At 35.3% G+C, this 13,525-nt stretch overlaps 1 protein-coding gene across 1 annotated transcript in view; it reads left to right on the top strand.

Annotated features, from left to right (window-relative positions):
- Positions 1-13,525, top strand: part of wu:fb13g09 (multidrug resistance-associated protein 5) — a 42,960-nt gene that overhangs the window by 2,021 nt on the left and 27,414 nt on the right. Inside the window, exons 2-7 of the mRNA XM_042738648.1 lie at positions 43-220; positions 1,549-1,704; positions 4,259-4,406; positions 8,015-8,248; positions 8,542-8,715; positions 10,517-10,664. Of these exons, the coding sequence (XP_042594582.1) occupies positions 51-220; positions 1,549-1,704; positions 4,259-4,406; positions 8,015-8,248; positions 8,542-8,715; positions 10,517-10,664 (1,030 nt within the window). The 5' untranslated portion in view covers positions 43-50. The remainder of the gene's footprint in view (positions 1-42; positions 221-1,548; positions 1,705-4,258; positions 4,407-8,014; positions 8,249-8,541; positions 8,716-10,516; positions 10,665-13,525) is intronic.

Here is a 13,525-nt window from a genome sequence, read left to right as displayed (position 1 = left end):
ATATTGGAGTGTGGTTGAGTGTTTTTCCGTTTTGTTTGTTAGAGACAGGTATGTTCTCAGATGCCTTGGAGGCTGTAGGACAGGTGGAGGGTTTGACGCTGTCCCCTCCACAGACTCTCCCAGACCCCGATGATGAGGTGGAGCTGGGCACCGAAACAAAAAGACGAGGCAGATATCGCCAAAGCTTACAGATACTCAAGCCCTTTCGGATCACACACAAGTAAGTTCTTCTGCACTGAAAAAAAATAGACTAAGTTTTTCTTGAGGTAAGTGGTTGCAAACTATTTATTTTAGCTACATTTAAAAAAAAAATGTTGAAAGTTAGTCAACTACAGTAAAAAAAAAAAAAAAAAAAAAAAATTACAATAAGTTAAAAAAGTTAAAATAAATTGCTTGCAACCACACTTACCTTAAAAAAAAATTGTAAAGTCAATTAATAATTTTTGTATTTTTTTTTTCAGTGTGGATATAGTTGTTATAACCATATAAAATAATATTTGGGTAGTTAGCAAATGGATTAAAGACTAAAATTATAATTTTTTAAAATGTAAAAACAAGGTGTAATTGACTTTGACACATTGTTTCCAACAGTTAGACTCCCATATGCACAAATACATAAAGCTTATTTTATGATTTTTAATGCTTAAAATGTGGAAGAATCACTTTACAGGACATAAATGAATATATAAAACTTATAATTATATAAGTTTCACAAACTACAATAGGAGACTCACATTTTACTTTCACACAGCGTCTGATTTTTAATGCTTAAAATGTTCTTTACGTTTTACTTTTTTGAGTTTTTTTTTTTTAAGTGCTATAAATTGGGTTTTGTGTTTTTCTTTAGTTATTGGGATAAATTTTTAAGTGGTTATTTTTTTTGAGCTACTTTAACACAAACCTTAAAATGAAGCTATGAGCTGCTTTTATCATCTGAATCTGTCACTTAAATAAATAGAAATAGTTTGTTTGCATCACTGTGCATTTATCCTGCATTAAACATGATCGGTGTCATTTTTATCAATGAATATTTCACATCGGTTGCTTCACATAAGCCTCTATTGTAAAAGCTTACATTTATAGAGTATTTTCAACATGTTTTCTGATGAGTTTGGTGTAACTTATATTACACTTATGTAATATAATGCTTATGCACACAGTGTGAAACCTGTTAATAGGAGGCCACAATAAACATATAAAGCACTGAAATACTTTTGTGAGGTGTGAAAGAGGCATTAGGAGATGTTTCCTATGTTGCCATTTGGACTCAAGTGACAGTCAGTGAGGTCCTGATAAGAACGCTCTTATCCTTTACAAACAGACAGCTTGATTTTTAACATGCTGACTGATAAAGAGCCACTGAACTGAACTTTTTCACTGCTTCGTAAGAGTTCTGAGAGGGACGTGCAAACTGCTGTTCAAACACGAACGTGTGATTCATCTCCTGTTTGGCCGCAGCGAGTAAAGATTTTCTCTCGCGTTCAAGATACATAGCACATAGCGCCTAGATGACCGATACGAGCCAAACTCTTCCATTTTCACCCCCAGACATCAGCACCCGGTGGACAATGCAGGATTTTTCTCCTTCATGACCCTGCAATGGCTGTCCCCTCTGGCATGGAGGGCCCACAAAGAGTCCTGTCTCAAGATAGAAGACGTGTGGGGTCTGTCTTGCCACGAAGCCTCAGAAACGAACTGCCAAAGGTGAGCTACTGGCCAAAACCTTCTGATCCAAGGTTTGTCTGCTGATTTTTAAAACAAATTAACAAAAAAAACCTATAATAATTAGATACAAATTAATGATAAAATTATTCCTATTTAAGCCAGCAAATAACTGCACTAACACATTTATTAATACTGGACACCAGGGGGCGCCCTCATGCGGAAACTTCACATATGCATCACAGAAGTAATAAAACTCATGACATTCCAGGAAATCCCTAATATGGACAATTGTATCCAGCTATCACTGTGACTGAGTAAAAACAAGATAGAAACGCTTGAACCAATTAAACATTTAGACAGTAAACACATGACGCATCAATACAGGCTTTTTCTGTGTTCTTCAAGCCGTCTTGAGTATTTTTATAATAATAAGAATCCAATGCTTATCGACAGTTGTAAATTATTACAGTATAGAAAGCATTTTCTGCTTATTCTGTGATAAGAATCCACATCAGATCAGAAAATGACGTTATTTCAAACATTGGATTGATGATGTGGAGTAAAGTCATTTTATTAAATGTTCTCCTTTGTTGGACAACAGGTTTATACACGCTTCTTATTTAGTTTGGGAGGATGTTTGGCATGTGTAGCTTTTTAAAGGGGTCATATGATGCTGCTAAAAGATAACATTATTTAGTATATTCAGTGTAATGCAATGTGTTTACGCGGTTATGGACCTTATGTAGCTCCGCCCCTTTTTAGCACTGCACTCGTTGTCTTCTGTCTTCCGTATGCATTTTCACTTCACTTGTTTCTCTGAAATATACGGTATATAAACACTACTTAAATATATGTTATACAGAGGCAGGAGGTGTATATATTGAATTAAAAAATCGCAAAAAAAAAAATAATAATAATAATTCATTTGTTACCTCTTATCCTATAGGCGTACTATTAGAATGTACTTTTTGTACATTCTGTAACATGAATATTATGTTGTGATACTGTTAATGTTAATTTGATACTGTGTGCAAACAATAAATCCCAGCATTTTCCAAATGCCAAATCATGATTTCAGTTTGATTTCAATGAATCGTTCAGCCCTACCCAGGAGCTGAGAGCAAGTTAGGCATCTCTCGTATGCGCCAACGCTGAACCGTGAACAAACAGAACTATTAGAAAACACCTCCTGTGCCAAGGTCTCACACAGCTGACGCCTTGATAACATGAGGTTGGTGTGGGAATCCCTGGAGTCACGGTGGGGATTGAAAGATGCTGGCCTCCCGCTCTCACACAGCCCAGAGAGTTATGGCAGGTGGGTGTTATTCATAGCTAGGATTAGACATCAGAGAGAGAGTCAGTCTGCACCTTTCCTGCAGGACGGTTATGTCATGAACACGTCAGATCACAGCCCGTGTCCCTTTCGACTAAGCTGGCTAATTGATGGGGATCAAAGGGTTTCCTCAAGGACAGGGGAGCACAGAAAAACACCAGTAATCTGTGACTGCCCTTTCTAATCACAGATCTGAGATAAGATCACGTTCGGTGAATGAATTGGATCGGACTTCGGCTGCGCTTTGTTTTGTTGCGAGATCAATGATCGTGTTTAAATACAGGCTCCTGTATTTGCCTGACAGCTCTGCCTCCGCGGCTCTGTAAGAAGCATGTTCAGTTTTCAGTGTTTGACCTCAGGGTCTGTGTCTCACGTTACTGGACGCTTGAGGGTGCGCTGGGGTGGATATTTTATGGGGTCCGGATCACTTCTATAAAGAGTTATCCTCAAAACAGAAGGCTGTTGAAACAGAACCAAAAAACTAAGATACAGTTCAACAACCTTGCAAGAGATAAAAGCTGCGAGTGGTCTTTGGGAACTTGAAGCTCAAAGCCTTGGCCCTTCAGATTGATGTTTTCAGTGAGGCTTTTTCCTTGAATGTTTCAAGAATTTGCACTTATGAGAAACTGAACATCATTTATGATTTATATCGAACGTATGGATGTTTTTGCTTCTAAATGTGTGCCCAAAACAAGCTGTACTACCTGAAGACCAGAAATACAGTATATTATGTGCTGTTTAACCCTTGAGTTTAAATACAGAAGTTTAACAGTTAAATACCCCACATTTGTGACCCTGGAGCACAAAGGCAGTCTTAAGTCTCTGGGGTATATTTGTAGCAATAGCCAAAAATACATTGTATGGGTCAAAATTACATATTTTTCTTTTATGCCAAAAATCATTAGGATATTAAGTGAAGATCATGTTCCATGAAGATGTTTTGTAAATTTCCTACTGTAAATATATCAAAACTTAATTTTTGATTAGTAATATGCATTGCTAAGAATTCATTTGGACAACTTTAAAGGTGATTTTCTCAAAATTTAGATTTTTTTTTATTTTGAAATAGTTGTATCTCACCCAAATATTGTCCTCCTAACAAACCATACATCAATGGAAAGATTATTTATTCATATTTCAGATGATGTATAAATCTCAATTTCGAAAACTTGACCCTTATGATTGGTTAAGATATTACATGTTACACTAACAGTCCACATGTAGATTAAAGCACGCTGTGTTTGGTGATGTGTGATTCAGACTGGAGTGGCTGTGGCACGAGGAGCTCAAGCGGCGGGGGAAGGACGGGGCGTCTCTGTCCCGGGTGATCTGGAGGTTCTGTCAGACCCGTATGCTGGTGGCCATCTTCTCCCTGCTCATCACCATGGTGGCTGGATTTGTTGGACCTGTGAGTTGTCCTCATTTTCTTTCTGACATGAGTGTTGGGTTGCATGCTGCCCTTTGACCTGCTTCTCCTATCCAGACCCTTACTGTTTGTCTTAAAGGGATAGTTCTATTAAAAGAAACAAGAGTACAAAAAGCATTATTTAGACATAAAAAAATAGTTATGATGTGTTCATTATATTTAAGTCTTCTGATGCAATAGTTCTTTGGAGCTTCACAGCCAGTGATCATTATGAATCGTTGTTGAATTAAAAAAAACTATGTGAAGATTTTCTTTGTGTGTGAAACAAAAGAAATCAAGTGGAGTGACAAAACAGGGCAGGGTGCAACTATAAACTGGGATAAACTGTATGATATCGAGATCACAATAAAATGTATGTTGATATATGTGACCCTGGAGCACAAAAGCAGTCTGAAGTCTCTGGGGTATATTTGTAGCAATAGACAAAAATACACTGTATGGCTCAAAATTATTGATTTTTCTCTTATGCCAAAAATCATTAGGATATTAAGTAAAGATCATGTTCCATGAAAATATTTTGTAAATTCCCAACCGTAAATATATCAAAACTTAATTTTTGATTAGTAATATTCATTGCTAAGAATTCATTTGAACAACTTTAAAGATGATTTTCTCAATATTTTGATTTTTTGGCATCCTCAGATTCCAGATTTTCAAATAGTTGCATCTCAGACAAATATTGTCCTCCTAACAAACCATACATCAATGGAAAGCTTATTTATCAGCTTTCAGATGATGTATAAATCTCAGTTTCGAAAAATTGACACTTAAGACTGCTTTTGTGGTCCAGGGTCACATATGAGGACATGAATGCATAAACTTCATCTTCAGAGCTGCTCTGAGAGTCACTTCAAGAGCTTTACAGCATTTCATTTGAGAAAAAAATTAAAATAACACTGAAAGTAAAACTGAAAAAAAAAAGGCTGATTTTAACTAGAAGAAATTATTACAGAAATATATGACTAGTGTGTACTGAAATATAATTCTCAAAGTAATAGTTATAGTTTTTAAAGAATTTCATACAAGCAAGGATTTTTTCGTTAATTTATACAGTTATACAGCGCTGCTGTGCATCATCTTATTTGACAAAAAATAAAAATGCAATGTTTTGTTGTAAATTATGTTTTCATTTTATTTTTACATTTTAAATTAAAGTCACTGATTCATTTAATTAGACACAATTTTTATGAGAAATTTGTACTGAATCATAAAACAGAATCTGTTAAATAAAATGGAAAACTAAATTTAGTGGGAAATAAAACAGACGTCATGGGGCCCTAAGCTAAAAGCTCTGTTGCATTAAATTATGAACAAACAAATTATCTTTACATTCATTCTCAAGATCTAACAAACATGTGGAAAACATTTCCTTCCCCATTAATGGTAAATTAATACAGTGATAAATATTGATATTGTATGATATGGAGAAAATATTATGATAATATCCCTAGTGCAAAAGTGATTGCAGGAAGTAAATTAATGGAAGAACTATCACTGCGCATGAACACTGTGATGGTTCAGCACTTTCCTGCTTCACACAGAACACATACCTGCACACATTTATGAACAGTTTAATATTCAAGGGATCAACAGAAAGATTATATGTGGCTCAAAATGAAAATCGTAATATGAAAAAGAGATTTTTCATACCTCCTCGTACTTCAAACTAGTATTAATCCACAGGATTGTGACGTGTGTGTGGATTTTCTATGGACCAGGAGGCATGTTATTCATATTATTCAAGTTATTGCCTGCTGTTTTATTTCTGTTGCCAAATGAGCTTAGATCTTTATTCAACAAAGAGTGATTTAGAGTTCGGATTTAAAAAATTCTCCTAAAAAACACACACACACATTTTTGATCTTATTAGTTTCACTATGAGGGGATTTATTTTGGTGTAGCTGGGAGTTTCTTACTGTGACGCTGTTGGGAACGCAGCTGTTAATTTTATTTCCCCACACAAGGCCGCACATGCCCCTGACAGCACTCGCTTAATAGCATTATCAGGGATTACATGTTACAAAATAGCACACTTATTTCCTTGCGTTGATTTGTTTAGTGTTGCATGGGTCAGCCATTGTCTCAGCAGCTCGTATATTTATTTGCAGTACATTTTAGCGCTATTTTCATGTCGTAAATTAAATATTTCCTCACTGCTCCTGGCCACGGCTTCAAGTAAATACTCAAATATTATTTTTGGCTTACACTAGCATTCAAAAGTTTGGGATCGGAAGGATTTTTAAATGTTTTATAAGTCCCTAATGCTCACCAGGGATGCATTTATTTGATCAAAAATAGAATCAAAACGGTAAAATCGTGAAATATTATTACAAATTAAAATAACTTTTATTATTTGATTATATTTTAAAATGTAATTTATTTGTGTGATGGCAAAGCTTTGGTGCTTAAGAAACTTTTTTTTATGATTATTGATGTTAAAAACAATTTATTTTGATTTTAAAAACTTGATAATTTTGTGGAAATCATGATATGTTTTATTTTTCAGGATCCTTTGATGAATAGAAAGTTCAAAAGAACAGCATTTATTAAAATGTATATTATTATAAATGTTTTAGCATCACTTTTGATCAATTTAACGGATCCTTACTGATTAAACGTATTTATCTTTTACAAAAAAAATAAATAAAAATGTATTTGGTCAAAGCCATACGAACAATTTGAAAAGTGATTAAGAATGACAAAATAATTTTTCCAGTTCCATTTCCAAATTTTTATTTATTTATTATTTTAATTAATAGAAAGTCCAAAATAAAAGCATTTATTTAAAAAAAAAAATAAAAAAAAAATATACATATATATATATATATATATATATATATATATATATATATATATATATATTTTTTTTTTTTTTTAAAATAAATGCTTTTATTTTGGATATATGGTAGAATGTCTTCTACCATTACTTTTGATCAATTTCTTGAGTCCTTACTGAATTATTATTATTATTTTTATTTTTTTTTTAAATAAAATATAAATAAATTTATCCAGAGGCATAAGATCAATTTAAAGTATTTTTTGCTGAATAGAAAGCTCAGAAGAACCACATTTATTTTAAATTTTTTGTTTTTTTTATAAATGTCTTTTGTTGTCACTTTTAAACAATTTAATAGGCCCTTACAGAATAAAAGTATTAATCTTTTTCACAAAATGAAAAATGTATTTGGTCAGAGGCATAGGAACAATTTGAAAAGTGACTGAGGATGACAGATTAATTTTTCCAATTCCAATTCTGTAATTTTAATAATTTCTATATTAATGAATAAAATTTTTAGCAAAACAATGCACCGCACAACTGTACTGAACAATTAGCATCCAGGACCAGCTCTGTGTTATAATTAGAACGAGAATCGTTTAAGTCAAATAAAAAAAGACTCTGTGTTTTCTAGTGTTTTCTATGAGCAGCACTTGATCCCATGACCCCAGCGCAAGCCAAAGGATCTGATACCATAAAACCTCAAAGCTCGCCTCTGAATCCCTCCTCATGTAATTCTGATTCTGTTCAAATAAAAACAACAAAAACTCTGAAGTCTCACACCTGTCTCCTGGTTGTGTGCTGTTATTCTCAGGCTCTGCTGATCCGAGCCCTGCTGGAGTACTCTCAGTGTGCAGATGTGAAGCTGCTGTATGGTCTGGCTCTGGTCGCCGGGATTTTCCTCACGGAGCTGACACGCTCCTGGTCTCTGGCTTTAGTGTGGGCTGTCAGCTATCGCACGGCCGCACGCCTCCGGGGAGCCGCGCTCACTTTCTCCTTCCAGAAGATCCTGCGACTGCGCAGCACTAAAGACATCGGCACTGGAGAGGTGAAGCGTGTGTTAATACTCCCGTAATAAACACTTAACTATTCATTAGGAGCAGCACTTTTGTAAACAATCTTCTCAGGTCATGCCTTATTTAACTGAATTTAAAGGGAAGATAACATCAGAGAGGGTTCAGGTCTTTGCGTAGTTTAAGCTCACTTTTTCATGTGATCTTTTGGCTCTTTAAAACCAAACTGTGCTTGTGTTTGTGAGTGCTGTATGACGCTAATGCACTGTGCCAGGTGCTGATGCGTGCCATGTTTTAGCTTGGGTGACTCATCCTGTTACTCTTTCAGCTGGTAAACATTTGCTCCAGTGATGGACAGCGTCTGTACGAGGCCGTCTCGGTGGGTTGTCTGCTGGCCGGAGGGCCTCTCGTTGGGATTCTGGGTCTGTCATACACCACCTATTTCTTAGGACCGACTGCACTTGTGGGATCGGCCATTTTTGTCATCTTCTATCCCACCATGGTAAGATGAGATAAGCACATCTAAACTTTTTGTTAATAAAAGGAACAGGCTTTAAAGAGGCCAGTGCTGTTGAATGGCCCACATGTGATTTTCTCAAAAGACATTGAATCTGACATTCACTGACGTGTGTTATGTGTTAATGCACGAGAGGCCGTGCTGTATTGTGAATAAGTCACGGCTGAAGTGTGGTGTTAGGCATGCAACCCCTTAAACCGGGATTTATTCACAATGCAGCACGCCCTTGAGTAACTTATTGCTTTTATAAAACAGCTACCGCACAATGAAAAATATTACAACCAAAAAATGTAATATTGATATGTTACTTTTTTAAAGTTCATTAAATCTTGTCCTTCTGCAAAAAAAAATAGTTCCTGACAGCAGCAATGAACGCATTTGTAAATTGAATGTGTCTGGCTTCCAGTGTCATCTGCTTCAAGCTATTTTATCTGTGCATAACATCTATTTTTGCTGCTTGATATTGCACACTAGTGTTTTTTTTACCATATTATTATCTTAATTATGAACACACTTGTTTGTAACGCAAACAGTTTTACTCTTTACTGCACTTTGTTATTCTTCTTGTTATTTCCCTATAGCACTAATGAACCAGAAGTCTCGCACATTCACAGAGTTTAATACAAAATATGATATTTTTATATACGCATACATCTGCTCATCTCTCAGCACGAGAAAATTACTGTTTTGTGTCTTTTAGTGTAAAACAGATTGAGTTGCAGCACAGCGTGAGCTTGTAAGCATCATTACAGTATAAACTGATGGACATATGGACATACAGAATCATACCTGAAACAGAAAACTAATAAATACAGTCATATCAAATAAATAACTAACAGTTAATCTTGCTGAAATACATACATTGCACAGTTTTGAGGCTATATGATTGACCCAGAACCGTTGGGTGAAGCGGTCATAGCCGTGCTTTATCGTGAATAAAACAGCTGCTGACCTGCTTAAACCAGCCTAAACTTGACGACCCTGACTAGACTAAGACTTGTCTAGACCAGACACCAGCTTAGGCTGGTATAAGATGTTTTTCTCAGTAAGGAACAGAATCTAACATACAAATACTTCTGCATAGTTTTAAGACTTAAAGAAAAAGGTCTTTGAAAGTCATATAGTAACAAAATATGATGTTAGATTCAGTTATACTATGATGGGTTTGTCAGGGAAGATGGTTTCATGCATCCAGCTGCAGTTCAGTGTTGATTTGAGACAGATAGATTAAAAAAAAGGCTTTATTATTTTATTCATGCCCAGGCCTTCCAAGGCGTGTATGATCCAAGAGAAAAACATTCCAGGATTTTTCTCCAAGTGAACAAGACTCACTGTAGACCATTTTTAACTGATCAAAATCCATATTCAGGCTGCTTCAAAGTACTCCACATGACCCCAGGCAACAAATAAGAGTTTTCTCTAGCAAAGTTTTTTTTTTAAATTGGTCACACATTAGAGTAGGGAGTTCACTATTAACTAAGAATTTCCCCTCAATAAACTGCAGCTTATTAATAAGAAAGTTGTTGTTGTATTAGTTATGTTTAGGTATTAGGGATCTAGAATATGGTCATGCATTAATATGTGGTTTTTAAGTATTAATAAGCAGCCAATATGCATGCTAATAAGCAACTAGTAAACGTTGAATAATGTTCCCTAATCTAAATTGAAACTTAACATTTCTGTATTTGCCTTGGTCCATACACTAACAGTTTTACTCGTGGGATGTCCGTACTGTAGCCTTGTGTCTGACTGTACAGGTTCTTCACATTTGAATTATTTCCTGCAGATGCTGGCCTCCCGCTTGACAGCGTATTTCCGTAAAAGGTGTGTGGCGGTTACGGACCGGCGCGTCCGGCTGATGAACGAGATCCTGGGCTGCATTAAGTTCATTAAGATGTACTGCTGGGAGACGGCGTTTGCCAACAACATCCAAAGTAAGACAGCATTCGACTGCATCCTCTCAAACAGCAGCACTGACTGTATGATGATGGCGACTGAGCACTTGTCATAGTCTCCATGGAAATCAAAGGATCATCTCTGTGGCTTTGCACTGCATTGAAAGGAACAAGTTTCCTAATCTGCTGTCTTGGCTCTGTCCTTCCTCAGTCCTCCGTCAGTGAAATGTCCTGAGAGTCTCTGAGCTTCCAGATTAACTCACAAAAGCATTTAACGCTCTTTCTTCTGTAATGCCTCGGGACGGTTTGACTTTGTTGAATGTTAAATAAGAACGTTTGGGTGATGTGGATCTATACTACAGTTGTTTAAGATATTAATACTTTTATTCAACGATGACGCATGAAATTGATCATAAGTGAGAGTAAAGACATTTATAATGTTACAAAAGATTTCTAGTTCTAGTTCTTTCAAAATCATTTAAAAACAAATCTGTAACACTTTACAATAGGGTTTAATTTGTTAACATTAGTAAGCCACATTAGTTAACATAAAATAACAATAAAAAATACTTCTGAAGCATTGATGTTGATTCCTACATTTAATAATACGTTATACAATTTAAAAGTTGAATCTAGTGATATTTAATGGACCTGAGCTAATAAGTACAAACAATGAATGGCTGTATTTTTATTAACATTAATAAGATTAATAAATATTGTAACTTATTTATTGCTCATTGTTTGTTAATGCATTATTTATAGTTAATAAATGGAACCTTATTTTAAAGTAAAAAAAATCTAGTGGAGATATCAGGTGTAGTTCATGACATAAATCTTTTTCTCATTGTTAGTTGATGCATTAATTATAGTTAATAAAGAAATTAATATTATAAATTGAATATTTGAACAGAATTTTTAATATATCCTTTCTTTAAAATAAAATCTCTGAACGCCATTTCATTACATATAAAATATCCAGCCAAGTACCATTTAGGTTGTGTGTGAAATGTTTCAAAACTTTTGAGCTCACTGTATATGGAGAAAACTGATTGTTTAACCCTTTAACTCTTTCCCTGCCATTGACGAGTTATCTCATGTTTTAGAAGACAATGCCAAAGACGAGTTTTTACGGTTTTTTTTTTTTTGATTTTTGTGCTTTCGGTGTATATATTGAGGGTGTTCTGTTATGTATCTTATGTACGGGTAAAAAACACACTTGAACAGGACGGAGAAACGAGTGATCTCTTATGTAAACAGATGCATATGAGAAATAATGCGATCATCAGCAATAAACAGCATATAAATGAAAACTGCATAATGTTGGTCCAGGAAGTGGTATATATCTGTGCAAGCTTTGGAGGTGTTGATGGAAACGATTTACTGGATTTATGCTTTGATAATCATACTGAATATTAGATATAGTATTTGATAAAAAAAAAATTATTTTCTCACCTTTTTGCTCAAAAATATAAATTTTTATGAAACCTACCTATATTCAAGTCTTGATAAAAAAAAAAGAATGCTTTAAGCTAGAATAAAACTGAGTAGAATAGAACTAAAAGTAGAGGCTTTGATCTTTATTTTGGTGTATTGCATATTCAAATATTCATACAGCAAAATATACTGTAGGCCATCAATTTTTTGTGATTTTTGAAAAATGTAAATTTTTTCAAAAATGCTGGCGGGGAAAGAGTTAAACTGGGATGTACTGCTCTAGTAATCCATTTTTACCTCAGATATTCTGTGTTATGTAGCTGAGCAGTAATGAAGGATGCATGGCCTTCTTTCCTCTATTTACACTTTTTTTTTTTTTGCATGCACTTATGAATAAAATATCACAACCTGCATAGATTAACATCTTCTATATATGAATTATGTAGCTCCAGCAATGTTTTCAGAGATTACGTCCAGCGCTTCTGGTTGTTTAGACCGGCAGCAAAACACTTTGGCTATAAGCCAGAGAGCGGCGCTGAATGAATGTGGCAGCTTGCGGCCAGTCGGGAGATAAATATTAGTGCAGCAGAGGGAGGGTGAAACGGGGCACTTGGACACCAGCCAGTGCCTCAGCATCCCCATCTACTGCTGCATCCCATTTATGATCATGAGCTGTCTTCCGTTACAGTCGCACTTCTCACTGTTTCTGCCGGATTGAACATAGTGTGGCTCGTGTACATTAGAACTGTGTTGTAGGATGGAAACACAATATGGCTACATTCAGACAGCAGTCTTGTTTGGAGGGATAAATATGGTTCTGTTCTTATTTAAAATATTATAAGTAATACATTAGAAGTGACTGTGTAGGGATAATATGCAATGTGTTTAATCATCGTCATTTTAAGGGGTCAGTTTATTCCTGATGCCCTGCTAAAAATAACATTATCTTGTGTATTTGGTGTAATGAAATGTGTTTATGCAGTTTAAGGTTAAAAAAACACATTATTTTCCACATACTGTACATTATTGTTTCTCCTCTATGCCCCGCCTTCTGAAACGCATCGACCGGTTCACTAAGAAGATCCAGTTAAATAGAAAGATTTGTTCCAGATCCGGACATCACTAGATGAGACAAAACCAATAAAAATGCATTACAAACGAGGCATTTGTTGCATCCAGTGGGGACATAATTACTGATTATAATGACTTGTACTGTCTTTTTACGCGTTGCGTTGCGTATTGTGCTGCGTAAACATAAAACCATGTCTGCATTTGTGATTTGAGAAACAACAAGCACTACTCTAGTGCTCAAAACTCACATTTGAATCATCAGTGGCAAATTATTTAAATATAAAAAACGTACCTACAGGCTTTTAGTAAGAAGTGCCAGACTGTCCTTACAAAGTTTGAACTGCCCAGCTTTACAGAAACAGCCGTTGTGCCACAGACACATTACAGGCTACTGG

The sequence above is a fragment of the Cyprinus carpio genome, chromosome B14 (genome assembly GCF_018340385.1).
Source record: "Cyprinus carpio isolate SPL01 chromosome B14, ASM1834038v1, whole genome shotgun sequence".
NCBI classification, from domain to species: Eukaryota; Metazoa; Chordata; class Actinopteri; order Cypriniformes; family Cyprinidae; genus Cyprinus; species Cyprinus carpio.
This window is presented reverse-complemented; position numbering and strand designations above follow the sequence as displayed.